This window comes from Pristiophorus japonicus, chromosome 7 (assembly GCF_044704955.1).
Source record: "Pristiophorus japonicus isolate sPriJap1 chromosome 7, sPriJap1.hap1, whole genome shotgun sequence".
Lineage (NCBI taxonomy): Eukaryota > Metazoa > Chordata > Chondrichthyes > Pristiophoridae > Pristiophorus > Pristiophorus japonicus.
Genome location: NC_091983.1, coordinates 31,565,941 through 31,592,074, shown reverse-complemented (window position 1 = coordinate 31,592,074; position 26,134 = coordinate 31,565,941). Strand labels below are relative to the sequence as shown.

The following is a 26,134-nucleotide window of genomic DNA, read 5'->3' as shown; positions in this document are numbered from 1 at the left end:
TTCAGGGATCTGTGGACTTGCACTCCAAGGTCCCTTTGTTCCTCTACACTTCTCAGTATCCTACCATTTAATGTGTATTCCCTTTCCTTGTTAGCCCTCCCAAAATGCATTACCTCACACTTCTCTGGATTAAATTCCATTTGCCACTGTTCTGCCCACCTGACCAGTACATTGATATCTTCCTGTAGTCTACAGCTTTTTCTTCATTATCAACCACGCAGCCGATTTTAGTATTATCTGCAAACTTCTCAATCATACTCCCCATATTCAAGTCTAGATCATTGATATATACCACAAAAAGCAAGGGACCCAGTACTGAGCCCTGCGGAATCCCACTGGAAACACCGCAAAAGCTCCCATCAACCATTACCCTTTGCTTCCTGCCTCCGAGCCAATTTTGGATCCAACTTGCCACTTTGCCCTGGATCCCATGGGCTTTTACTTTTGTGAGCATGGAGAAGTCCAGCACCAACTTGGCACAACGCTTTGTGCAGAACTTGGAACTCATCCTTTCCAACGTGGAACAAGTGGTCACCTCCATCAACACTCCTGTGGAACCAAACATGATGCAGCATCTGATGGCTGATATCTCAGCTTCCATTGCAGCATATGCTGCATCCACCCAATGTCTGAGTGCTGCAGCGGAAGCTCAGCCTGCTGCCATCACGACTGTGGATACCAGTGTGCGAAGGGGCTGCCAGGGCATCATAGCCAGAGGCAATGCCCACGGAGAGTGGCAGTGGCTCCATGGAGCATCAACCTGCTGTCCTCTCTCAGCATCACAGCATTCATGCCTGTTGTCTGTCAGCCAGCCAGCCTAGACTGTTGCAGCTCAGGCAGTCTGTAGCTGGGCCTTTTGGCCCAGAGCTGCTCGAGGTTGTCCTCCAAGACCATCTGCAGTCTCCTCCACAAAATCAGCAGCTTTACACCAGCCGTGCTGTAGCCATTGGGGATGCACCTTGTAGAAGCACTGGGATAAGGAAAGGCACTTGGGGAATGTACAAGGCTGATTAGTTTATTTTGTATGATTTATTTTATCATTTTGGATTGGAATGTGTATTTTCTGTTGGCTTTTTATTTGTGCATTGTGGGAAAGTGGACGATATGATGGGTCAGTGACAGAGGAAAGGTAAGGAGTGTGGGATTTTTGGTGAAAGCGGAATTGGGTTTGAAGTTACTGGTATCGTTCATCTGCAGCAGAATTATTTGTTCATGTACAGCAGAATTATTTGTTCATGGGCGGAAAGGGGCTGTCCAGGTTGCAGCCTCCCTTCCTCTTCTTTCACCTCCTCCTCATCCTCCTCCTCGTGCTCCTGATCCTCAGCTTCTTGCCTGATAGGTGGTGGCAAGAGCTGCTCTCTCTCGATGACAAGGTTGTGCAGCATGCAGCCTAGCATGACAAATTTTGAGACCAGCTCAGCCGAGTACTGCAGGGCTCCTCCAGAGCGGTCCAGGCAGCGGAACTGTTGCTTGAAGATGCCAATGGTCTGCCCTATAAGATTCCTTGTGGCAGCATGGCTCTCGTTGTATGCCTGCTGTGCACATGTACATTGATTCTGGACCGGAATCATGAGCCATGTCGTCAGCAGATAACCCTTGTTGCCTAGTAGCTATTCTTTGGTTTTGCAGTGGTGGTTGAAATACAGCTGGCACAGAGGACTGCCGCAGATTGACTGCATTGTGACTGCTGCCAGGATACCGGGCATTGACAAGCGTGATGTGCTGCCTGTGGTCACACACGAGCTGCATGTTGAGTGAGTGTACAAGGCTGAGGTCACATGAGTGTCCGCAAAGCAATGTGCGTGCAGTGAATGGCATCCTGCACCATGGGGAAGCCTGCAATCCTCGCAAACCCTCGTGCCCTCTCCACCTGCTTGCCTCTGGCAAGAGGGAATGAGATGGAGTTATCTCTCTTTGTATAAACAGCCTCAGTGGCTTCCCTTATGCAGCAGTGCACTGCAGACTGCGAGATATAGCTAATAGCACCAGCCTGGAAGGAGCCACGGTCACCTTCATAGCCGCAGGCAGTGCGATCCTTGCCCTGTTCTGAGGTTGCAGTTGTGGCTACAACAATTGGCAGATTTGAGACATGACCTCTTTAGTGAAGCTCTGGTGTCTCAAGCATTATCGTCACTGAAGTTCAGATACAAGAATTGCTCCCTTAACACCGCCTGCGGATATGGTCTCCTGCTGGGAGACCTTCTCATCCTCCTCCTCCTCCCTCTTCTGGCAGCTTGTCCTGCTCTGCGTGACCTCTGCTTATTCTCCCAGTCATGGTCGGTGCCAAGGGGAAACCCAACTAGGCCACCCGTGTCAGGAAGCAACTGGTTTGTGCACAATCCTTTAAGTCCCCAAAAAAGTACTTCAGCGCCAGCTAGACCCTCCCTGTAGACTATTGAATCTTTTAACAAGTATGGAAAAGCTTACCAAAATGTGTAGAATTGGAACAACAGCCAGAAGAAATAATCCAGCAACTAACCTGTAAGTAGTTCATGATCCCTTTAAATAGTGCTGGTGGGGGTTCCTTTCTGGCATTTAGTGTCATGTTCAGATGTGTGAAGCTAAGAGAGGGCATAGGTTAGAGCATGGTGCTCAAAAATGGCCGTGTTGGCATCAAATCTCCTGATCTGTCTGCTCTGCATGCTGCCGGCGGTCGTTAGATGTGCGTGCACCAACCCTTTACATATATGGCGTCCGGTGCACTTCCTGTAGGAAGTATGCATGTGTGTCGCGGACACCATTTTGTTAGTTCAAGAGGGCTCGTAGCGCCCCAAAAACTGCCGCTATAGGACCCAATTTTGTCTCCGTTGAATTTGAGTTCACAATTTACTGTGGTGGGATTTAAACTCACAACCTCTGGGCTGCTACCACAGTGCCATAAGTAGTGGAGTTGAAAACCTTGGAATTATTCAGAACCAATTGAATACTGCAATGGGGGGGAGTTTATGATGATTCAGGATGGATGAATTCGTCCAGCTGGGTGGAACTGCACTCGTTTGATTCCATTCTTATCTATCTAATCGTAGCCAGAGAATTGGCTGCAATGGCTTCTCTTCCCGCTCCCGCACTGTTACCTCTGGTGTCCCCCAAGGATCTATCCTTGGCCCCTCCTATTTCTCATCTACATGCTGCCCCTCGGCAACATCATCTGAAAATACAGCATCAGTTTCCACAGATACGCTGACGCTACCCAGCTCTATCTCACCACCACTTCTCTCGATACCTCCACTACCTCTAAATTGTCAGACTGCTTGTTGACATCCAATATTGGATGAGCAGAAATTTTCTCCAATTAAATATTGGGAAGACCGAAGCCATTGTCTTTGGTCCCCACCACAAACTCCCTTCCCTAGCTGCCGACTCCATTCCTCTCCCTAACATCTGTCTGAGGCTGAACCAGACTGTTCGCAACCTTGGTGTCATATTTGACCCTGAAATTAGCTTCCAACCACATATTTGCAGCATAACTAAGAGCGCCCATTTCCGCCTCCATAATATCGCCTGCCTCTGCCCTTGCTTCAGCTCATTTGCTACAGAAGCCCTCATCCATGCCTTTTTACCTCCAGACTTGAATAATCCAATGTACCCCTGGCTGGTCTCCCACATTCTACCCTCTGTGAACTTGAGGTCATCCAAAACTCTGCTATCCATGTCCTAACTCGCACCAAGTCCCGTTCACCCATCTCTCCTGTGCTCACTGACCTACTTTGGGTCCTGGTTAAACAATGTATCGGTTTTAAAATTCTCATCTTTGTTTTCAAATTCCTCCATGATGTCGCCCCTCCCTATCTCTGTAATCTCTCCCAGCTCCATAACTCTCCCCATGCCCCCTCACATCCCCCCCGAGATATCTGTGCTCCTCTAAATCTGCCCTCTTGAGCATCCCTGATTATAATCGCTCAACCATTGGTGGCCGTGTCTTCTGTTGCCTTGGCCCCAAACTCTGGAATTTGCACTCTAAATTTCTCTGCCTCCTCACCTCTTTTTCTTCCTTTTAAGACACTCTTTAAAACCTACCTCTTTGATCAAGCTTTCCCTAATATCTCCTTATGTGGCTGAGGTGAATGATCAGCCATGATCTTATTGAATGGCGGTGCAGGCTCGAAGGGCCGAATGGCCTACTCCTGCACCTATTTTCTATGTTTCTATGTGTCAAATTTTGTTTTATAACACTCCTGTGAAGCGACTTGAAATGTTTTACCATGATCAAGGCGCTATATAAATACAAGTTGTTCTGCATCTATGACTATCTTATACTCTCACATTGGGTGTGCTGAACACCATCCCCAAATTCCCATTATTCACTTTCGTCACGCGGAGCTCTGCAGCTAATGTGCTAATCCTTAAAATCTGGTTTCAAACAGGAAGTCTGAGCAAAAAACAGTGCTGCTAGTCTTCTGAGCCAGTAAAATTTGCTGATTTGCCAATTCTACAGGCAACCATGATTCTGCTCCCAAATGCCAGATTGAATTCCATCTTTTTCACACATTGCAGGTCGCGAGCTATGCAATGATGTGGTTTGGAGTGCTTGAAGCCACTATGGGTTGGTAAATAGCTTCAACTAATATTTTTTACCTGCAGATATCACTCTGGTAATCCATCAGTGACATCACCAATAATGCTTAAATATATGAAAAAAATCATTTCTTTATATATTGTAAAGAAATACAGGTGTACCATGAAAATCTCATCTGGGGGCTGAGTTAGAAAATGACTTGAACTTTGGTCTCCTGGTTTAGGACTTGTTTGAACCTTTTGGCTTTGAAGTTATGTCACGGGATGTTGTCTTACATGTTCATATGAAACACCTTCCTTTCCTATTTGAACAGACAGTAATTCATTTATTTTGTACCCTGCTTTCTTTACACTAGTTAATGCCTGTGTTAAAATAGCAGAGCAAGGAATTTCAAATGCATTAATAATTCATATGCTCGTATCCCACAATGTCATTTCAGACCTTTGAGATTATTCTTGTAATCTTTACTTAGCTGCATGCAGCACACTGCCCTGTTATATCTGTGTTACTTTTCCTCCAACGTTTGAATCTAGACTAGACCTGGTGTGATTCGTCCAGTTACCATTGTTCAGAAGACACCTGCAACCCAAAAGATGGCAGAGAACTGTCCCAATCCTTTTCGGCAACACCCTGAAGGAACCAGTGATGCTGAATTCAAAGAGGTAGGCAGCTTATAAAGCTAAGTGCCATCAAATGTTCTCAAAAAGCCTTTGAATTATCCTTTGAAGATATATATAATATTAATGGAATTTTTTCTGCTTGCTGCTTCTTCTCATTCATATGCACTGAAATGATTTAATCTTAGCTGCGGCAGACTGTGAATTATGTAGTTGATGGTGTTGTTCACTGAACAATAATAGTTTTGAGCTTAGTGTGTGTTTCATTGTTCCATTGATAGCAACCATTGAAATCCTTTTCATTAAGTTGTCATGATCTCAAAGCTGAGATAGTGGCACTTGTTGTTTCTATTGCACTGGCTGTTCCTATTCATTAGTTTCCTCAATATTTTTTGGTGTTTTTAAAACTCGGCACTAAAAAGATTGATCAGTGTTGCCTGAAAAAATTTTGAACAGATTTGGTTCTAAATATACAATGCAACACAATGTGATTGATGATGGGATGATATCAGTACAGCATTAATTACATCTATTGGGGTAATCATAAACTATATATTATTAATCACAAATTATAGTGTGTAACATTAGCATTGCAGAACTTCTACTTCCTGAGTGTAAAATTACCCTGGAAGCCTTTATGCAGCCTCCTTCATGATGGTCAAACTCCTTAAGGAAACCGAGCAGTGGAAAGATCAATGGTGAGGTGTTATACTAAAAGCTAACAAACTGAAAACTAGTCATTTAAAAATTGTCTTGCTCCATTTGTCCCAGTTCCCAAATTACCTGTTAAAAGATGATCTTATTAGAGAGTTGAGGTAAATCATCATCATCATAGGCAGTCCCTCAAAATCGAGGAAGACTTGCTTCCACTCTAAAAGTGAGTTCTCAGGTGACTGAACAGTCCAATATGGGAATTACAGTCTCTGATATAGATGGGACAGACATTGGTTGAAGGAAAGGATGGGTGGGGAGTCTGGTTTGCCGCACACTCCTTCCGCTGTCTGCGCTTGCTTTCTGCATGCTCTCGGCGATGAGACTCGAAGTGTAGACGAGGTGAGTTACGTAGCAAAAATGGTGCTTTCCAAACTCCAGCTCTGACATTAAACACAGTTACAATTGTCTTCTCAGTCCTTGTAACGAAGGATGTGCTGTAGAGAAACAATTCCTCAGTTGAACTTCATTTTAGCTCAAACTAATTTTCTGCCGTTTTAATGGTGTTCATTTTGGACTCTGCTTCTTGCTGTGTATAGTATTCATACATTGCTTTACTCACAAATAACCTTTGCTGCAGTGAATCAAATTATTGTGATCAAATTTTACATTTCCATTTGCTATCAGAATTACAAAATAGGTCTTCATTTTTCTGATTATCACTGATGTGTGTTTTGCACTGTAAATCTTTTTAGAGTGTGACATTCCTGTTGGACAATTTTAATGAGAAGTTTAACGAGTAAATAAATAAATCCCTTTATGTACTTGCACTGACTGGTTTTCTTTTGCTAAAATTATCTCCAGTAGAAAATACACCTGCAAAATGTTATTGAGTACAGGATTTCATTCAGTTTTCTTCCCTCTGTTTTATTGTCTGCTCTTCTTCAACAGTGGCTGTTCCCATTATCCACCATCCTAACTTCTGTCCCATATCCCAGTTTATGCCATGAAATGCACCAGACCATGCTGTGCTCTCCGGACATGTCCCAATCTATTCCTCTGTCTCTCTCACCTGTCACTTGCCTAACCTCTGGATCACATATTCGCTTCTCTCCCATTGTCCCATGTAACTACTACATGACCTCTAACCTCTCTCGCAGTCTCCACTCCCTGTATATAAAGGTGAGAAGCTGGTCAGTAATGTTTTCTTGTGCTGTGATATGTTTTCCTGTCTGACTCTAATTGTTTCACTCAACAGAGTTTTTGTTCTGCATGGATATTGCTAAGCAAGGAATACCAAACACATATAGAGTGCTTGCAATGACATTACAAGAAATCTTAAATGATGGGTTTAATTTTCTTTTTACTTTGAAAATTGTTGCAACCCTTGCGGTAGATGCACAATTGAGTGTAGGTGCTGAATATTTCATTTTTCAATATTCTGTATCTGAGTTATGGGTTTGAGGTTATGAGGACAAGAGATGACACTTGAAAAGTAAGATTTTCCTCTGTCTGCCAATGTTAACGAAAAAATCGGTGTGCGTATAAACCTCAGAGTGAACAGAGAAAATTCACCCCTATTTATCCCTGGGCTTTGTGCCACACTGAAGCAGTTCACCAATCCAGCACTGTCACGCTGTATTAAACCTAGTGTCAGATGGATTCTCCACCCCGCTCAATCTTGTGCTGTTAAATTTCATGGTAATCACATTCATTGTAGTGGACTTAACCTTATTAATGCACTTAAAGCCATGATAACAGATGCTTTCATTAATTGTGGCTGAAGCATTAATAGATACTTCATTGTTTTGTACTGTAATGTAAAAGTCCGCTTGTGAAAATAACCAAGACAGTTGAGATGGCACATTTGGCTATTGATGTTAGAAAAATTTCAGTCTGAACAGTAGAGGAAAAAAAAATCAATTGAATATACAATGGGGAATGGTGAGGTCTGCAGTATACTCCATTGGTAAATGTTGTGAGGCTCCATTCCTGAAGAATTAAATTGAGAATTAAGTGTGGAGATCAATGCTCTCCGTTGGCTGTGCAAATTTTCCAATGACCAGCGGAGAATCGGGACGCTACAAATTGGTCATGTTGGCCCTCGCACCCAATTCTCTGACCCATGCGCCAGTTGAGCCAGGGTCTGTGGTGGGAACTGTGCCTCATAAAATCTATCGTCGTGAGTCGGGGAAGACCCATCATCCATGGGTAATAACATCGATTACCATCAAATTCCTTCAACTTCACCAGATCAAAATCCTAGAACTCCCGACCTGATATCATTGTGGGATTACCTTCACCACACGGACTGCAGCGGTTTAAGGCGGCGGCAGCTCACCAACACCTTCTCGAGGGGAACTAGGGATAGGTAACAAATGCCAGTTTTCCACCAATGCCCACATCCCGATGAATGATTTTTTGTTTAATGTAGTTTATTATGACCTGACTCATGAGTAGAATAAAATAGTTATTACACTGTCAGAAACTAATAATAAAATACAACTTTTTTTTAACCTGTCCCCATTAGAAGTGTTAACCATGGATACTGCCAATGAATTTCTCTCATGGAGTCATGTGATATATACTGCAAGTCTCTCTGTTTTTGTCTTTTTAAATAATGAAGGACTGCCTTCAAGAATCTAAACAGTAGAGCCCGTTGGTTATTCTGTCTGTTAACAGTACAATCCATTTAACACCACCAAATTGGAGAATGCCAAACCATTTTCTGTTCCTTTAAAAAAAAAAGTTATTTTTCACTTTAAGGAACTATTCTAAGAGAGTGTTGAGAAATGAATAAAACATGCACCTTATATAAATAATAAATATACTTCATGTAAATATAAAAATAAATATGCCATCAGGAGTCACTGCAAGAGGACAGAAAGCAAGGGGAGAAAACTGGGGAAAATATTTCAATCTGGCTTCAACTGCATCGAATGTGGAAGTAAAATGAAAGGTGTGATTGTAGGAAATCTGAAATAAAAATAGGAAATGCTGGAAGGGCACCAGTCAGTGAGCATCTGAAAAAGAAAAGTTGGATTAACGTTTTGGGTCCAGTTCTGATAAAAGATCCCAGCTGAAGCACAAAGCCGTCTCTCTCTCTCTCCCACAAGTACTGACCGTTCTGCACAATCCGAACAATTTTGCTTTTGGACCTAACGCGAACACGTGCAGCACTTAAGCTGCCCTTTACTGTGGCTTTTCTCCAACTGCAGAAGCTGTCTGGAATTCCTATTTCACTGCACCCATTTAGTAAAGCTCACACGATTATGACTGCATTGCCGTTTGAGTGTTTCGTTTCCCACAAGTTATGTGGGATTTGTTGGAACTTTTTCAGCAGTGTGAATTTTAAATCCATGGGCAGTTATTGACAGAGAGGATTTACTTCGGCGTCCGATTGAGGACGAAAAAAAATTGATTCTGTTGGTTAACTCCTAAAAACAATAAAGGAATTGTGTAGTTACTCTGCGGGAGATAAAAGTGTGTGTGCATATCCCACGTTGCAAAACCTGGTTACAGAGAGCCTCCAGAGGTGGATCATTAATTGTTTCCTGTTTTTTTAAATGTTACAATGCTTTTTCTCCTCACTGGCTTTTAACTCTTTGAATGCTGAGATTCTTCCTCCCTTCGACAATCTATTGGCGCTTTTAAAAGTAAATTTTGGCATCACTGAGCCACTACTTCCTCATTTAGCTTATCAGACATGCTGTCAACTATTACCCATTGCAGCAAAACAAAATGCAGGATTTCTCAAAGTGCTTGAAGGTGACTGTTGTAAATAGAGGAGCTGGAAATCTGAGTTTAAAAAATGTGTAACTATTGAGGATCAAGCAATGTGGTTAGGAGTGAGTAAAGAACACTTTAAAACCAGCTTAAAATAGATTCCTTTTATCCAGTAAATTAACACTTGTTGACAGTTTTTTTTTTGTTGGCCAACTTTCCACTCCTTTTCCGTGCTGCTGACCAAAGTGGTTCATGTGTGACCTTAGACATTGAGTGTCGGTGTGTGGTGTTATGTATGTAATAACTCGATAGACTGAATACTGTAAACTAACACAGGTACAAACCTAGGTCGCACACACGTGCGTACAGCCCAATGACCTCTGACAGTGACACCACCTGGTGGCTAGTAACCCCAAGCATACATACATGACATGTGGGGTCTCACGACACGGCCCAAACCCTTTCTCATTTCAGTCTCACAAGCTGCACTTTCTAGCGAGGGCCAGTAGATGGGAACTGTGCCTGATATTGTCTGTCTCTCGTTTAGGGATGCTGAGGCTAACTGCACCACACCGAGTGCCACCCTGCCAGAGATCAGTAAAGCTCAGCACAGATCTTGAAGTTGGGATTTTCTGGCTTGTCTGGCATTGTGGAGGTCACACGGAGTGTTGCTGAGGACAGCAGTGCACTGATTCAGATAGTCTCACTGTGATGTGCACTGGCTTTGTTCATTGTAACCTGGCCTCATTATTTAATACCATTTTCATTCTATATATTATTACAGTAAATTTAAAGAAATAATTTCCGTTTTGATTTCTTAGATGACAATTTGTTCTGTTAGTTATTTGTCCAGACCAGTGATAAAGTCCGAAACTGATGAAAACATTTGGATTACAATGTTGTAACATAACATAAAAATATTACCATATTCTATAAAGGGGTTCCCCTCACAGCATGCCCAGGGCATTTTGTAGTTTTAAAATTAAAATCTGTTTCCTCTCGCACTATAGTCTGATCTTGAACCCTGAGGATTAATGTGAAACTACATTGCAGAATTAGACAACATGATAAATCCACAGTACATCTCAGGAAAAAAAAATTCCACTAGTTTTTCTCAGTAGTGCTGTAATTTCAGTACTCAAAGAGTTGAGAGTATTGGTGAAAATCCACATGATAAACGAGTACAAAAGGGTAGAAGCTAGAACGTCACAGACCACTGGCACTGGTGTCTGTGTCGATGACCTGGCACGTTCACACGCAAAGAATTCATGCACCTCAGGGTTGAATCCCACAATTCAAACACAAGGTATTGCAAACCGTTTGGCAACATTATATTTCAGAATTATTCGTAACAAATTTGAGAGTTCTTCTGATATTTTCCTATAGAATGTACTGCAATTACACCCCTCCCCCACCCCTTTGCTAGCTCTGTGTCAGTTCCTCCCTGCCCCCCCCCCCCCCCCCCCCCCCCCCCCCAGCTTTGCTGGCTCTGTGCTTGTGTCAGTTCCTGCCCCCCCTGCTTGCTGGGTCTGTGTCAGTTCCTCCACCCCCCCGCTCCACTTGCTGGCTCTGTGTCAGTTCCTCCACCCCCCCCCCCCCTTTTGCTGGCTCTGTGTCAGTTCCTGCCCCCCCCCGCTTGCTGGCTCTGTGTCAGTTCCTGCCCCCCCCCGCTTGCTGGCTCTGTGTCAGTTCCTGCCCCCCCCCCCCCCCCCCGCTTGCTGGCTCTGTGTCAGTTCCTCCCCCCTCCCCCCCTTGCTGGCTCTGTGTCAGTTCCTGCCCCCCTCCCCCCTCCACTTTGCTGGCTCTGTGTCAGTTCCTGCCCCCCCCCCCCCACTTTGCTGGCTCCGTGTCAGTTCCTCCCCACCTCCCCACCTTCCCCCCTCCCCCCCCCCCCTGCTGGCTGTGTGTCAGTTCCTGCCCCCCCCCCCCTTTTTGCTGGCTCCGTGTCAGTTCCTCCCCACCTCCCCACCTTCCCCCCTCCCCCCCCCCCTGCTGGCTCTGTGTCAGTTCCTGCCCCCCCCCCCCCTTTTTGCTGGCTCCGTGTCAGTTCCTCCCCACCTCCCCACCTTCCCCCCTCCCCCACCCCTTGCTGGCTCTGTGTCAGTTCCTGCCCCCCCCCACCTTTTTGCTGGCTCTGTGTTAGTTCCTGCCCCGCCCCCCCCCCCCTTTTTGCTGGCTCCGTGTCACTTCCTCCCCACCTCCCCACCTTCCCCCCCTCCCCCCCCCCCCCCCCTGCTGGCTGTGTGTCAGTTCCTGCCCTCCCCACCCCTTGCTGGCTCTGTGTCAGTTCCTGCTCCCATTGCTGCTGGCTCTGTGTTGTGCTTTTGCATGTGGCTCTGTGTCGTTTCCTGCACATACCCATGGCAGCTCCCAAAATTAGTTCTGTCCCCGTCTCCACCCAGGTCCCAACAGCTCCCAGAGTTAGCAATTTTATCCATTGTGTTTCATTCCAACTCAACACTTCTTTCTCCTTGATAATATGGCACTTTTTGAATTTTCAGAACTGGTGATGCACTGAGGCAGCATCTTTACACATGGGCATTAAACTCATTAGAGTAGCTGCCACATTAGATTAATATATAATATATAATATGGAGTACAATTTATTTTCTGCCAAACCCTATTGAAGCAAACAAACAAGCAGCAACAATTATTATTGCTATAGTACAAATCTTATGATGCCATATAGCAGATCCCACACGACAATCATCTTCCATCTATGATGTGCAGCCTTTACCAAGTACAGCTTGCCTGCTGCATAACACGGAGTAATTAAAATACACATTTTAAAGTTAATTGGAAAAATTATTATGAAGAATAGCTAATAGCTGGCAATTAGTCATTCAATCTTGGGATTGTATTGATATTCATAACATACTCAAATTTTGAGGATTATGATATTAAAACTTCTCAATTAGATTGCTGTCTTGCAACTCACTTCATTATCCTATTTAAGAAGAATTTCAGAGATAATTAATGCAGAAATCTCAGTGAAAACAGCATGAGGACAGTCTCACTTTTATATGTAAAGATTTCCAACCATTTCCCACATTTGCTGCAGGTAACATTACTATCGCTTGACCAATGCTGCCTCCCATCATAGTGCCAATAAATCTGGCTGCTGTAATCTCATCTCAGTTTTATAATGTCACCTGAATGCTTAATTTGATAATTGTCCTGATGGTTACTTAAGATGTTATTCCATATTTCACCCAAACTTTCAAAGTCTACTGTTTAGTTTCACGCTATTATTACTCAAATTCTGATAGTCTGCATCCCAGAGTACTTAAGGAAGTGGCCCGAGAAATAATGGATGCATTGGTGATAATTTTCCAACAGTCTGTCGACTCTGGATCAGTTCCTATGGACTGGAGGGTAGCTAATGTAACACCACTCTTTAAAAAGGGAGGGAGAGAGAAGGCGGGTAATTATAGACCAGTTATCCTGACATCAGTAGTGGGGAAAATGTTGGAATCAGTTATTAAGGATGAAACAGCAGCGCATTTGGAAAGCAGTGATCGGATTGGTCCAAGTCAGCATGGATTTATGAAGGGGAAATTATGCTTGACAAATCTTTTGGAATTTTTTGAGGATGTAACTAGCAGAGTGGACAAGGGAGAACCAGTGGATGTGGTGTATTTGGACTTTCAAAAGGCTTTTGACAAGGTCCCACACAAGAGATTGGTGTGTAAAATCAAAGCACATGGTGTTGGGGGTAATATACTGATGTGGATAGAGAACTGGTTGGCAGACAGGAAGCAGAGAGTCGGGATAAACGGGTCCTTTTCAGAATGGCAGGCAGTGACTAGTGGAGTGCCGCAGGGCTCAGTGCTGGGACCCCAGCTCTTTACAATATACATCAATGATTTGGATGAAGGAATTGAGTGTAATATCTCCAAGTTTGCAGATGACACTAAACTGGGTGGTGGTGTGAGCTGTGAGGAGGACGCTAAGAGGCTGCAGGGTGACTTGGACAGGTTAGGTGAGTGGGCAAATGCATGGCAGATGCAGTATAATGTGGATAAATGTGAGGTTATCCACTTTGGGGGCAAAAACGCGAAGACAGAATATTATCTGAATGGCAGCAGATTAAGAAAAGGGGAGGTGCAATGAGACCTGGCTGTCATGGTTCATCAGTCATTGAAAGTTGGCATACAGGTACAGCAGGCGGTGAAGAAGGCAAATGGTATGTTGGCCTTCATAGCTAGGGGATTTGAGTATAGAAGCAGGGAGGTCTTACTGCAGTTGTACAGGGCCTTGGTGAGGCCTCACCTAGAATATTGTGTTCAGTTTTGGTCTCCTAATCTGAGGAAGGATGTTCTTGCTATTGAGGGAGTGCAGCAAAGGTTCATCAGACTGATTCCCGGGATGGCAGGACTGACATATGAGGAGAGACTGGAGTTCAGAAGGATGAGAGGGGATCTCATAGAATCATATAAGATTCTGACAGAATGGGACAGGTTAGATGACGTTAGAATGTTCCCGATGTTGGAGCTGAGCCCAAGATCAGATCAGCCATGATCTTATTAAATGGTGGAGTAGGCTCGAGGGGCCAAATGGCCGACTCCTGCTCCTATTTCTTATGTTCTTAAATGTTGGGCGAGGAATTAGAGGACTATTAATGCTGTGATCAAACCCAGGAATGAAGCTGAGAAAATTGGGGAACTAAAGGTGGAAAAAGGTAAGAGCAGCAGAATAAATGTCTCTGCTCACACCAGGACATTGTTCCCATTGAAGAGTTCTGTACTCTGGAATCACAGGTCCAAGATATTAGTTAGCATATTATTTGCTGAGTGAGTTTGTGTTTGTCGTCCGTCATTCTAAATATCTATGTATTCATACTGGGGACTGAGAAATGAAGTACCACACTCACTCACAGAGTGCGAAGGATCACTGTGTTCGGTATTGCCGAACTAGGGAAGCTTCTGACCACATTGAAATCCTGCATCCATTGAGAATGCAGCAATTCGGCTTGCCGCAACTAAAGACAATTCTTCAACTAATTTAGTATAACTGTACAATATATAATGTAACTGAGGATATATTATAGAGACTCATGATATATGATTTATAGTCCACAAAAGGAGGCATTGTCTTCTGACAGAAATTCTGCTCACTTTTGTTCTATACGTTCTGTTTTAACATTACTAACTTATTTTGGTTTGCCTCATTTGGCGGTTTTGTTGCTGTTTCAATGCTAATAAGCTTAAAGGAATGAATTATAATAAAAATCATACCAGCGACCCCAGTATGTACACAAACCATAGCTGGCAGTAGTGCATCACTGTGCTGAGGTGTTTGATCAGCGATGATTGTATTCCGCACTTTCACTCTCCTTGTCATTCTCTACTTGTATGTTGTGAAGCCGTGTCACTCAATATCGACAATCCATGAAAATGAAGCTCTTGGCATCCATGAGGTAAACTACTCAATCTGCATTCATAGAACTTGGCTTTAATTACTTACATTTTATTTGCCATCCTCAGAATACAACCGGACAAACATCATGTTTTCAGATGGTTTTTGAAACTTTATTCTTTCTGCTATGAAGGATTTAACATGCCGTGTTTAGATACTGGCCCAGAGTTTCCGCTAGGTTGCGTTGTTTTTTTTTCAGGGCAATTCGCCTGAAATTGACCAAACCCATGCAAAAGATCGCAGAATTTTAAGCACAATTTATCTTCAGCGGAAATGGAGTTTCTCCACCTTATATCGCTGGTTTAAAAACCATCATGTTAGAAGCTTGTCCCACACACAAAACTGGCCACACCCCCAATCAAATTAATCACCATTGTTCGTTTGTGGGCCTTTGAGGAGGCTCTTCAAATTAAGCCTTTTTTTTTAGGCACAAGGACACTAATAGGCACATTTGAAAAGCTTTCAAATATTCTTTGAAGAGGTAAGCGAGAAGGTGGATCAAGGTAGTGCAGTAGATGTTGTTTAAATGCATTTTTGGAAAGCATTCGACAAAGTGTCACACAGGAGGCTTATTAAGAAGATGGAAGCCCATGGAATTAAGGAAAGTGGCAGTATGGATACAAAATTGGACCAGTAACAGGAAGCCAAGGGTGATGATGGATGGATGTTTTTCAGACTGGGATGTGATTTCCAGTGGTCCCCAAGGGTCAGTTTTGGGTCCATTACACTTTAAAATTTTTATAAACGACTCAGGTGTCGGGAGAAATATTATAAAGTTTGCAGCTGAAATGAAACTTGGCAAAGTCGTAGATAGTTGTAGACTTCAAGATGACATAGACAGGAGGGTAACATGGGCAGAAGCGTGGCAGATGGAGCTCAATGCGAAGAAATGTGAAGTGATGTCATTTGGGAGGAATATGGAAAGACAGTATACTATAAATGGCACAATTTTGAAAAGTGTAGATGAGCAGAGAGGCCTTGGTGTCCATATACACACATCCTTAAAGTTGGCAGGGCAAGTTAATAAGGTGATTAAAAAGCATATGGGTTAGTTGGGTTTATAAATAGAGGAACAGAATATAAAAGCCAAGAAATCATGCTCGAACTTTATAAATCACTGGTTAGGCCTCAGCTGGAGTATGGTGGACAATTCTGGGCACCACACCAGGAAAGATGGAAAAGGCCTTAGAAAGGGTTCAGAGGAGGTTTACCAGGATGTTACCAGGATGCGGGACTGCAGTTATGAAGAGAGGTTGGAAAACTTAGGACTGCTCTCCACGGAACAGAGAAGGTTAAGAGGTGACCTAATAAAGATTTTCAAGATGTTGAAAGGTTTTGATAGAGTAGATAGAGAGAAACTATTCTCTCTGGCGAGTGGGTCAATAACCAGAAGTCGTAGATTCAAAATCATTGGTAAAAGATCTAGAGGGGAGATGAGACATTTTTTTCACTGAGTTATCTGGATCTGGAACACTTTACCTGTAAAGGTGGTGGAATCTGATTCCATAAATAATTTTAAGTGGGAGTTAGACAGGTATTTGACGATGAAGAATTTACAGGGTTACAGACAAAAAGCGGGGATGTGGGACTAAGCACGACTCTCTTTCTAAGAGCCGGCACAGGTACGACGGTCCAAATGGCCTCCTTCTGTGCTATAAGTTTCTATGCTTCTACGATTTTTTCTTAAAGTTACGATTGAACTTCCCTTGTCCAGAATTCCCTGATCCGGAACCACCCCTTGTCCAGAACCATTCCCGGCCACCAGGTGGCGTATGCGCAGAACTCTGACATGAACAAATTGAAGTCCTTCCTCCCTGCCGACTCCCGCAATCGTTGGCCTGACCCCGCGATCCACCGCCCCCCCCACCCCCCCCACCCTCACCATGATCTCTCTGCTGCACTCCCAGCTCCAAGCCAGCCAGCCCCGATATCTCCTTGCTCAGTACCTGTATCATCCAATTTAACGTGACTACCCCTCGTCCGGAAAAATCCCTTATCCAGAACAGGCCAGGTCCCGAGGGTTCTGGGTAAGGGAGATTCAATCTATACTAAGGAGCTGACTACTGTGCCTCAATATAAGTAGTAAATGATTCGATATAGTTTTTCAAAGACACTTTCAGTTATTTTAAATTGGGTTACTCACAGGTGGTGAATCTGACACGCTGATTAAAAATGCTTATTTTTTTGTGATAATCCTATTTTCAGCTGTATTTATTAAGCTGCACCAGGTTACTACTTTTAAATACATCAAGGAATATTTTTAATGCCAAGAATTTTCTTTAAATAAATTACGTTCTGTAACACCGTCCGATTGTGCAGGTGCATAGTAGATTTTATGTTCGGCCATTCGCAAATTAGTTTGAGTGGAAACTTGAGGACAAAAAACCCTTCTGGACCAATTGCACCCAAAACAGAAACTCTTGGCCACTGTCTGTGTTCTGTGACTAACAGCACATTTTAATTCTTTATAATATTGATATAAATAGGAAGCTCTAATCATGTAATAATTAGCATCTTGAAAGTAAAACATAATTACTGGAATAACTGTGTCCTGTCGGAGATACTACAAGCATCCAACTTAAATATTCCATTTTCATCCAGATTTGAGAAGATCCATATATCGGTGTCAACATGGACTTCTCCAGGGGGTGAATAATTAAATAGAATTTCGAACAAAGTTAGTTTGCTGGTAAAGAAAGAACAGAGAAGTATACAAGAAATGCGAGGGTATACATATCAGGAAAGGATGAACAGGCTGGGTCTCTTTTCTCTTGAAAAGAGAAGGCTGAGGGGTGACCTAATAGAGGTCTGTAAAATTAGGAAAGGTTTTGATGGAGTGGATACAGAGAGAATGTTTCCACTTATGAGGAAGAGCATAACTAGGGGCTATCAATATAAGATAGTCACCAAGAAATCCAATAGGGAATTCGGAAGGATCTTTTTTTACCCCAAGAGTGGTGAGAATGTGGAACTCACTACCATAGGGAGTAGTTGAGGCAAATAGTATAGATGCATTTAAGGGGAGGCTAGACAAGTATATGAGGGAAAAGGGAATAGAGGGTTATGCTGATCAGGTTCGATGAGGAAAGAGGAGAGGTGGCTTGAGTGGAACATAAACGCCGGCATGGACTGGTTGGGCCGAATGGTCTGTTTCTGTGTCGTATATCCTATATAATCTTATGTATAGTTTGACTGTTTAGAAATGCAGTCAGCAACATCTGAGAGATTTGCGTTTCCTGCTGAAATAGCCCTACTGCTGAATTTTACATTCTTTGAATAATTCATCCTTTTAAAATTGAAGTAAATTAATGCATAAAAATTAAACTTTTCACAAAATCTCTCAAAGGTTATTTTGGTTCTAAATGTGCGACCCTAAAACTGTGAGCTGACCTGGAACATAGTGGGTGATGTTCACCTCGCTCTAACCCTGGAGCCAAAAATCAGGCCTCAGCTAGTCAGGCTGACCCACTACTGCGTTGTCTGTTCAGATTTTTGGGTGGACCTGCATCCTGGTGGCCAGAGCTACCGCCTGAAACTGGCAGAAAAGAAAGAAAGACTTGCATTTATATAGCGCCTTTCACAACCTCGGGATGTCCCAAAGCACTGTACAGCCAATGAAGTACTTTTGAAGTCGTACTTTTAATGTGGGAAACGTGGCAGCCAATTTGTACACAGCAAGCTCCCACAAACATTGATGTGATAATGACCAGATAATCTGTTTTAGGGATGTTAGTTGAGGGATAAATATTGGCCAAGACACTGGGGATAATTCCCCTGCTCTTCTTCGAAATAGTGCAATGGGATCTTTTAGAGCGATCAGACGGGACCTCAGTTTAACGTCTCATCCGAAATTTGGTAACTCCCTCAGTACTGCACTGGAGTGTCAGTCTAGATTTAGTGCTCAAATCTCTGGAGTGGGTCTTGAACCCACAACCTTCTGACTCAGAGGCCTCATGCATTATTTAAAATAGGGAGGGCAAGTAATCCAGTGCCATTGATTGTGTTTGTCCACCTGACTACTGCCAGTTCCTGCTCTCTCACACTAACCAAGGGCAGTACTAGTCGGGGGGCAGCCATTTGCAGCAATCGTTTTAGGGATCCTAAGGTGCTGTCAGCTAATCTGCAGGGGCTATTGGAGTTCCTGGCCGGAATCTTACCAGCCCTGCGAGTGCGAGTTTGGAGGTGGTTAACAGCGGGGCCGAAGTCTGCTCTGAACCTGCCTCCTTGTGAATTTCCAAAGTGCCAGCTCTTTCTGCGGATTGCAGACCTGCCACTAAGTGTGTCAAGCAATTGTGCTAGTTAAGAAGCTGCTTAAAGATATTTAAGCAGCATTCTACCAGGCCCAAAGGATTTTTCCAAGTTTTTTTTTTTTACAAGGTTCACTTCCCTCGGATATTACATCAGGTAAGTGTGTTGGGTTCTCAACAACTCGGGATTGGTTTGACTCATTGACAGCTACAGAAGTGGTATAAAAGCTACCATTTCACAGCTGTTCACTTTTCAATCAAAGAAGCTGGAGCCTTCAGGATTTGGAAGACACTTTTCAGCTTTATGGAGGTTTGAAGTGTTTGCAGTGAACTCTCTATCAAGTGTCACCTCCTTGGAGCAACCTCTCACCTTTGACAGATCGCTTCTGTCATCTCAACTTCAGCTGTCATCTATTCCAGCAGCATCGGTGCCCTTGACACAATCTCACCTTGGTCTTCAGAATCCCACCACGATCAGCCCCAACATCAACATCACCAGGCAGACAAGCATCACCAACAACACCACCAACCTTCCCCGCAACCACTTGATGCTGCACAGGACACAGGGCATTAGCACCCGACCACATTGCTGCCCGGGAGGCCAAGGATGGCCAAACCATGGCCAGATTTACTTCACTTGATGCTGTACACCCTGGCTTCCACATGATGCGCCAGGTTGGCATCAACCCACACTGACACCATAAAGCATCCCTACAATGCCCAACCCATTCCTTTCACACACCACATCATTGGGCGGGGGGGGTGGGGGAGGTGGGGGAGGGCGGTACCATTATGTCTCACCATTCACTGTAACTCACAAAGCTATTTCCAAAGGTGCACACAGATTTGTGTGTTGTTGTGTTGTATTATTGGTCAAGGATGAGGGTGCGTGTGAGAGATGGCTAGTGAGATGGGGATGTGATAATATAGATAGAGAGGGATGAGTGGAGGTGCAAGGTAAGTTGGTGTGAGTAAGGATGTGTAGGGGTAAGGATAGGGAAGGCAGAGTGATGGGGATAGGATGAGGTTGGGTGTGGCTTTGCAGTAACGTTTCGTGATCCACTGAGATCATCGAAAGGTTTGCACCACTGCAGCCTGGTCCTCCTGATGACATCCCTGCTTGTGCCCTCCTGTGCAATGTTGCAACCAGGCTGTGTTGGTGTCCTGGGGAGATCTCTTCTGCCCACTGGAAGGGAGGAAAAAACTCCTTGCATGCTGTGATTCTCTCCATAAGCATATGGAGGCAGACACAGGAGAGCCTGGGTGCAGCTGTGCACCTCTGTGCAGTGCTTGTCAGTGTTTGCAGCACTGCAATGCTATAGAATAGTGACAGCACAAATAATGAAACATATGTGGGCATGGTCCCTTTAAGGAAACCGGCTGATGATATGTCATCAGATGATGTCATCAGTCCCGCTTCCTTTTAATTGGCTGGGAACCGCACTGGGTGGGCTTAACAAGCCCAATCAGAGAACAGTCATGCCGGAGGCCGGGATCGAGACAGCTACGGAGTTGGAACTCGAAAAGGACGTTGACCGCCCTGGGCCTGCCGAGGTTGGTAAAATCCAGCCCTTTATCTGGTTTCCCACTTAAACAGGTCTGAAATCTTATGTAACTTTGTGTGGCCTGCTGCTCCACATTGCTGCTCCTTTCTGTTCCCAATGTTAAAGGCAGCTCCCTGTTAAGTTACCGCGGCAAGCCCTTGATATGTTGCTGCACCGTCCAATTTCCCCCCTCCAAATCGGAGGCTGCCCATGAGGAACGGGCATTATAATAAGGGCTGACTAAGGGAATCGCACAGGTCCCCAGTCTGACTCCTCCAAGAGATTGGTGTGCAAAATCAAAGCACATGGTATTGGGGGTAACGTACTGACATGGATAGAGAACTGGTTGGCAGACAGGAAGCAGAGGGTTGAGATTAACGGGTCCTTTTCAGAATGGCAGGCAGTGACTAGTGGAGTGCCGCAGGGCTCAGTGCTGGGACCCCAGCTCTTTACAATATACATCAATGATTTGGATGAAGGAATTGAGTGTAATATCTCCAAGTTTGCAGATGACACTAAACTGGGTGGCGGTGTGAGCTGTGAGGAGGACGCTAAGAGGCTGCAGGGTGATTTGGACAGATTAGGCGAGAAGGCAAATACATGGCAGATGCAGTATAATGTGGATAAATGTGAGGTTATCCACTTTGGGGGCAAAAACATGAAGGCAGAATATTATCTGAATGGTGGCAGATTAGTAAAAGGGGAGGTGCAGCGAGACCTGGGTGTCATGATTCATCAGTCATTGAAGGTTGGCTTGCAGGTACAGCAGGCGGTGAAGAAGGCAAATGGTATGTTGGCCTTCATAGCAAGGGATTTGAGTATAGGAGCAGGGAAGTCTTACTGCAGTTGTACAGGGCCTTGGTGAGTCCCCACCTGGAATATTGTGTTCAGTTTTGGTCTCCTAATCTGAGGAAGGATGTTCTTGCTATTGAGGAAGTGCTGCGAAGGTTCACCGGACTGATTCCCGGGATGGCAGGACTGACATATGAGGAAAGACTGGATCGACTGGGCCTGTATTCACTGGAGTTTAGAAGGATGAGAGGGGATCTCATAGAAATATATAAAATTCTGACGGGACTGGACAGGTTAGATGCAGGAAGAATGTTCCTAATGTTGGGGAAGTCCAGAACCAGGGGACATAGGCTTAGGATAAGGGGTAGGCCATTTAGGACTGAGATGAGGAGGAACTTCTTTACTCAGAGAGTTGTTAACCTATGGAATTCCCTTCCACAGAGAGTTGTTGATGCCAGTTCATTGGATATATTCAAGACGGAGTTAGATATGGCCCTTGTGGCTAAAGGGATCAAGGGGTATGGAGAGAAAGCAGGAACGGGATACTGAAGGAATGATCAGCCATGATCTTATTGAATGGTCGTGCAGGCTTGAAGGGCAGGATGGCCTACTCCTGCACCTATTTTCTATGTTTCTTTGTTTCTATGACTCGCCCCCATGTCCAGTTCCATCAATACCGGCACCCCATTAAATTTCACGTTGATCATTATCGGTTTGCTCTTAGTTAGGAACGAGTACAGTCCATGCACTTCCTCCTCTGGTATCTCGGATTGTGTATCCGGATCTGCGCTAGTCTGACCGTCATCCTCCATGTGGTGCATCACAACACGCTTGCTCATCTGCGGACACTTGCACTGCGGATGCCCTACTCTCAGACTGCCTTTGCAACTTTATTGCTTAAATCGACACTGCTGGTGCCGGTAATTTCCCCCACAACGCCAACACGGAGAAATCAGATGCATTCCCGCTGGCAGACTTTGGGCAGCCACAGGTTTCGCGTACGCAATCGAGTAGGCCCCGTCATGTGCCGCTCTGTCGAACGGCGAATCAATCATATTTACATTACTTTCCGAGTTTCAATTTTTCACAGATATCTGCTTTAGACTTCTATCCATCTTCATGCATGACTGAGCAAGCGTGATGGCCCTGTTCAAGTCCAACGTCTCCACCACCAGTAGTTTACGCAGGATCGCCTTGTGGTTGATGCCGATTACAAAGATGTCCCGCAGCATGTCTGCCAACACAGCCCCGCACTTACACGGTCCCGCTAGACGTCTCAGGTCGGCAACGAATTCTGCCGCATTCTGGCCCTCTGAGTGAATGTGTGTATAAAATCTGTATCTCGAGATGATGATGCCTTCATTTGACTTAAGGTGGTCCTGTGCCAGTGTACACAATTCTTCATACGTCTTCTCTGTTGGACTCACAGGCAAGAGTAGATTCTTTATCAGACCATAAACTTTTGGACCGCACATTTATCCACATTATACTGCATCTGCTATGTATTTGCCCACTCGCCTAACCTGTCCAAATCACCCTGCAGCCTCTTAGTGTCCTCCTCACAGCTCACACCGCCACCCAGTTTAGTGTCATCTGCAAACTTGGAGATATTACACTCAATTCCATCATCCAGATCTTTAATATATATTGTAAAGAGCTGGGGTCCCAGCACTGAGCCCTGCGGCATTCCACTAGTCACTGCCTGCCATTCTGAAAAGGACCCGTTAATCCCGACCCTCTGCTTCCTGCCTGCCAACCAGTTCTCTATCCATGTCAGTAAATTACCCCCAATACCATGTGCTTTGATTTTGTACACCAATCTCTTGTGTGGGACCTTGTCAAAAACCTTTTGAAAGTCCAAATACATCACATCCACTGGTTCTCCCCTGCCTACTCTACTAGTTACATCCTCCAAATATTCCAGAAAATTTGTCAAGCATGATTTCCCCTTCATAAATCCATGCTGACTTGGACCAATCCTATCACTGCTTTCCAAATGTGCTGCTATTTCATCCTTAATGATTGATTCCAACATCTTCCCCACTACTGATGTCAGGCTAACTGGTCTATAATTACCCGTTTTCCCTTTCCCTCCTTTTTTAGAAAGTGGTGTTACATTAGCTACCCTCCAGTCCATAGGAACTGATCCAGAGTCGATACACTGTTGGAAAATTATCACCAATGCATCCACTATTTCTAGGGCCACTTCCTTAAGTACTCTGGGATGTAGACTATCAGGCCCTGGGGATTTATCGGCCTTCAATCCAGTCAGTTTCCCTAACACAATTTCCTGCCCAATAAGGATATCCTTCAGTTCCTCCTTCTCACTAGTCCTTCGGACCCCTAGTACATGAGGAAGGTTATTTGTGTCTTCCTTTGTGAAGACAGAACCAAAGTACTTGTTCAATTGGTCTGCCATTTCTTTGTTCCCCATTATAAATACACCTGAATCTGACTGCAAGGGACCAACCTTTGTCTTCACTAATCTTTTTCTCTTCACATATCGATAGAAGCTTTTGCAGTCATTTTTTATGTTCCCGGCAAGCTTCCTCTCGTACACTATTTTGGCCCTCTTAATTAAACCCTTTGTCCTCCTCTGCTGTATTCTAAATTTCTCCCAGTCCTCTGGCTTACTACTTTTTCTGGCTAATTTGTATGCCTCTTCCTTGGAATTAACACGATCCTTAATTTCCCTTGTTAGCCACGGTTGAGCCACCTTCCCCGTTTTATTTTTACTCCAGACAGGGATGTATAATTGTTGACGTTCATCCATATGATCTTTAAAGGTTTGCCATTGCTTATCCACTGTCAACCCTTTGATATCATTTGCAGTCTAATCTAGCCAATTCGCGCCTCATACCATCAAAGTTACCTTTCCTTAAGTTCAGGGCCTTAGTTTCTGAATTAACTTTGTCACTCTCCATCTTAATAAAGAATTCTACCATATTATGGTCACTCTTCCCAAGGGGCCTCGCACAACAAGATTGCTAATTACACATCACCCAGTCTAGGATGGCCAGCTCTCTGGTTGGTTCCTCGACATATTGGTCAAGAAAACCATCCCTAATACACTCCAGGAAATCCTCCTCCACTGCGTTGCTACCAGTTAGGTTAGCCCAATCAATATATAGATTAAAGTCGCCCATGATTACTGCAGTACCTTTACTGCACACATCCCTTATTTCTTGATTGATGCTGTCCCCAACCTCACGACGATTTGGTGGCCTGTATACAACTCCAACTAGCGTTTTCTGCCCTTTGGTATTCCGTAGCTCCACCCATACCGATTCCACATCATCCAAGCTAATGTCCTTCCTTACAATTGCATTAATTTCCTCTTTTACCAGCAACGTCACCCTGTGTCCTTTTCCTTTCTGTCTATCCTTCCTAAATGCTGAGTACTCCTGGATATTGAGTTCCCAGCCTTGGTCACCCTGGAGCCATGTCTCCATGATGCCAATCACATCATACCCATTAACTGCTATCTGCGCAGTTAATTCGTCCACCGTATTCCGAATACTCCTCGCATTAAGGCACAGAGCCTTCAGGCTTGTCTTTTTAACACACTTTGACCCTTTAGAATTTTGCTGTAAAGTGGCCCTTTTTGTTTTTTGCCTTGGGTTTCTCTGCCCTCCACTTTTACTATTCTCCTTTCTATCTTTTGCTTCTGTCTCCATTTTATTCCCCTCTATCTCCCTGCGTAGGTTCCCATCCCCCTGCCATATTAGTTTAACTCCTCCCAAACAGCAATAGCAAACACTCCCCCTGGGACATTGGTTCCGGTCCTGCCCAGGTGCAGACCGTCCGGTTTGTACTGGTCCCATCTTCCCCCAGAACCGGTTCCAATGTTCCAGGAATTTGAATCCCTCCCTTCTGCACCACTACTCAAGCCACGTATTCATCTGAGCTATCCTGCGATTCCTACTCTGACTAGCACGTGGCACTGGTAGCAATCCTGAGATTACTACTTTTGAGGTCCTACTTTTTAATTTAACTCCTAGCTCCTTAAATTCGTCTCGTAAGACCTCATCACATTTTTTACCTATATCGTTGGTACCTATATGCACCACGACAACTGGCTGTTCACCTTCCCTTTTCAGAATGTCCTGCACCCGCTCTGAGACATCCTTGACCCTTGCACCAGGGAGGCAACATACCATCCTGGAGTCTCAGTTGCGGCTGCAGAAATGCCTATCTATTCCCCTTACAATCGAATACCCTATCACTATTGCTCTCCCACTCTTTTTTTCTGCCCTCCTGTGCAGCAGAACCAGCCACAGTGCCATGAACCTGGCTGCTGCTGCTCTCCCCTGATGAGTCATCCCCCTCAACAGTACCCAAAGCGGTGTATCTGTTTTGCAGGGGGATGACCGCAGGGGACCCCTGCACTACCTTCCTTGCACTGCTCTTCCTGTTGGTCTTCCATTCCCTATCTGGCTGTGGACCCTTTACCTGCGGTAAGACCAACTCACTAAATGTGCTATTCATATCATTTTCAGCATCGTGCATGCTTCAGAGTGAATCCACCCGCAGCTCCAGTTCTGCAACGCGCTTCGTCAGGAGCTGGAGGTGGATACGCTTCCCGCAGACGTAGTCGTCAGGGACATCAGAGGTGTCCCTGAT

General features: G+C 44.5%; 1 protein-coding gene across 1 annotated transcript in view; it reads left to right on the top strand.

Annotated features, from left to right (window-relative positions):
* Window positions 1-26,134, top strand: part of lrrc1 (leucine rich repeat containing 1) — a 390,137-nt gene that overhangs the window by 338,310 nt on the left and 25,693 nt on the right. The window contains exons 30-32 of the mRNA XM_070884885.1: window positions 5,050-5,178; window positions 6,736-6,966; window positions 14,876-14,929. Of these exons, the coding sequence (XP_070740986.1) occupies window positions 5,050-5,178; window positions 6,736-6,966; window positions 14,876-14,929 (414 nt within the window). The remainder of the gene's footprint in view (window positions 1-5,049; window positions 5,179-6,735; window positions 6,967-14,875; window positions 14,930-26,134) is intronic.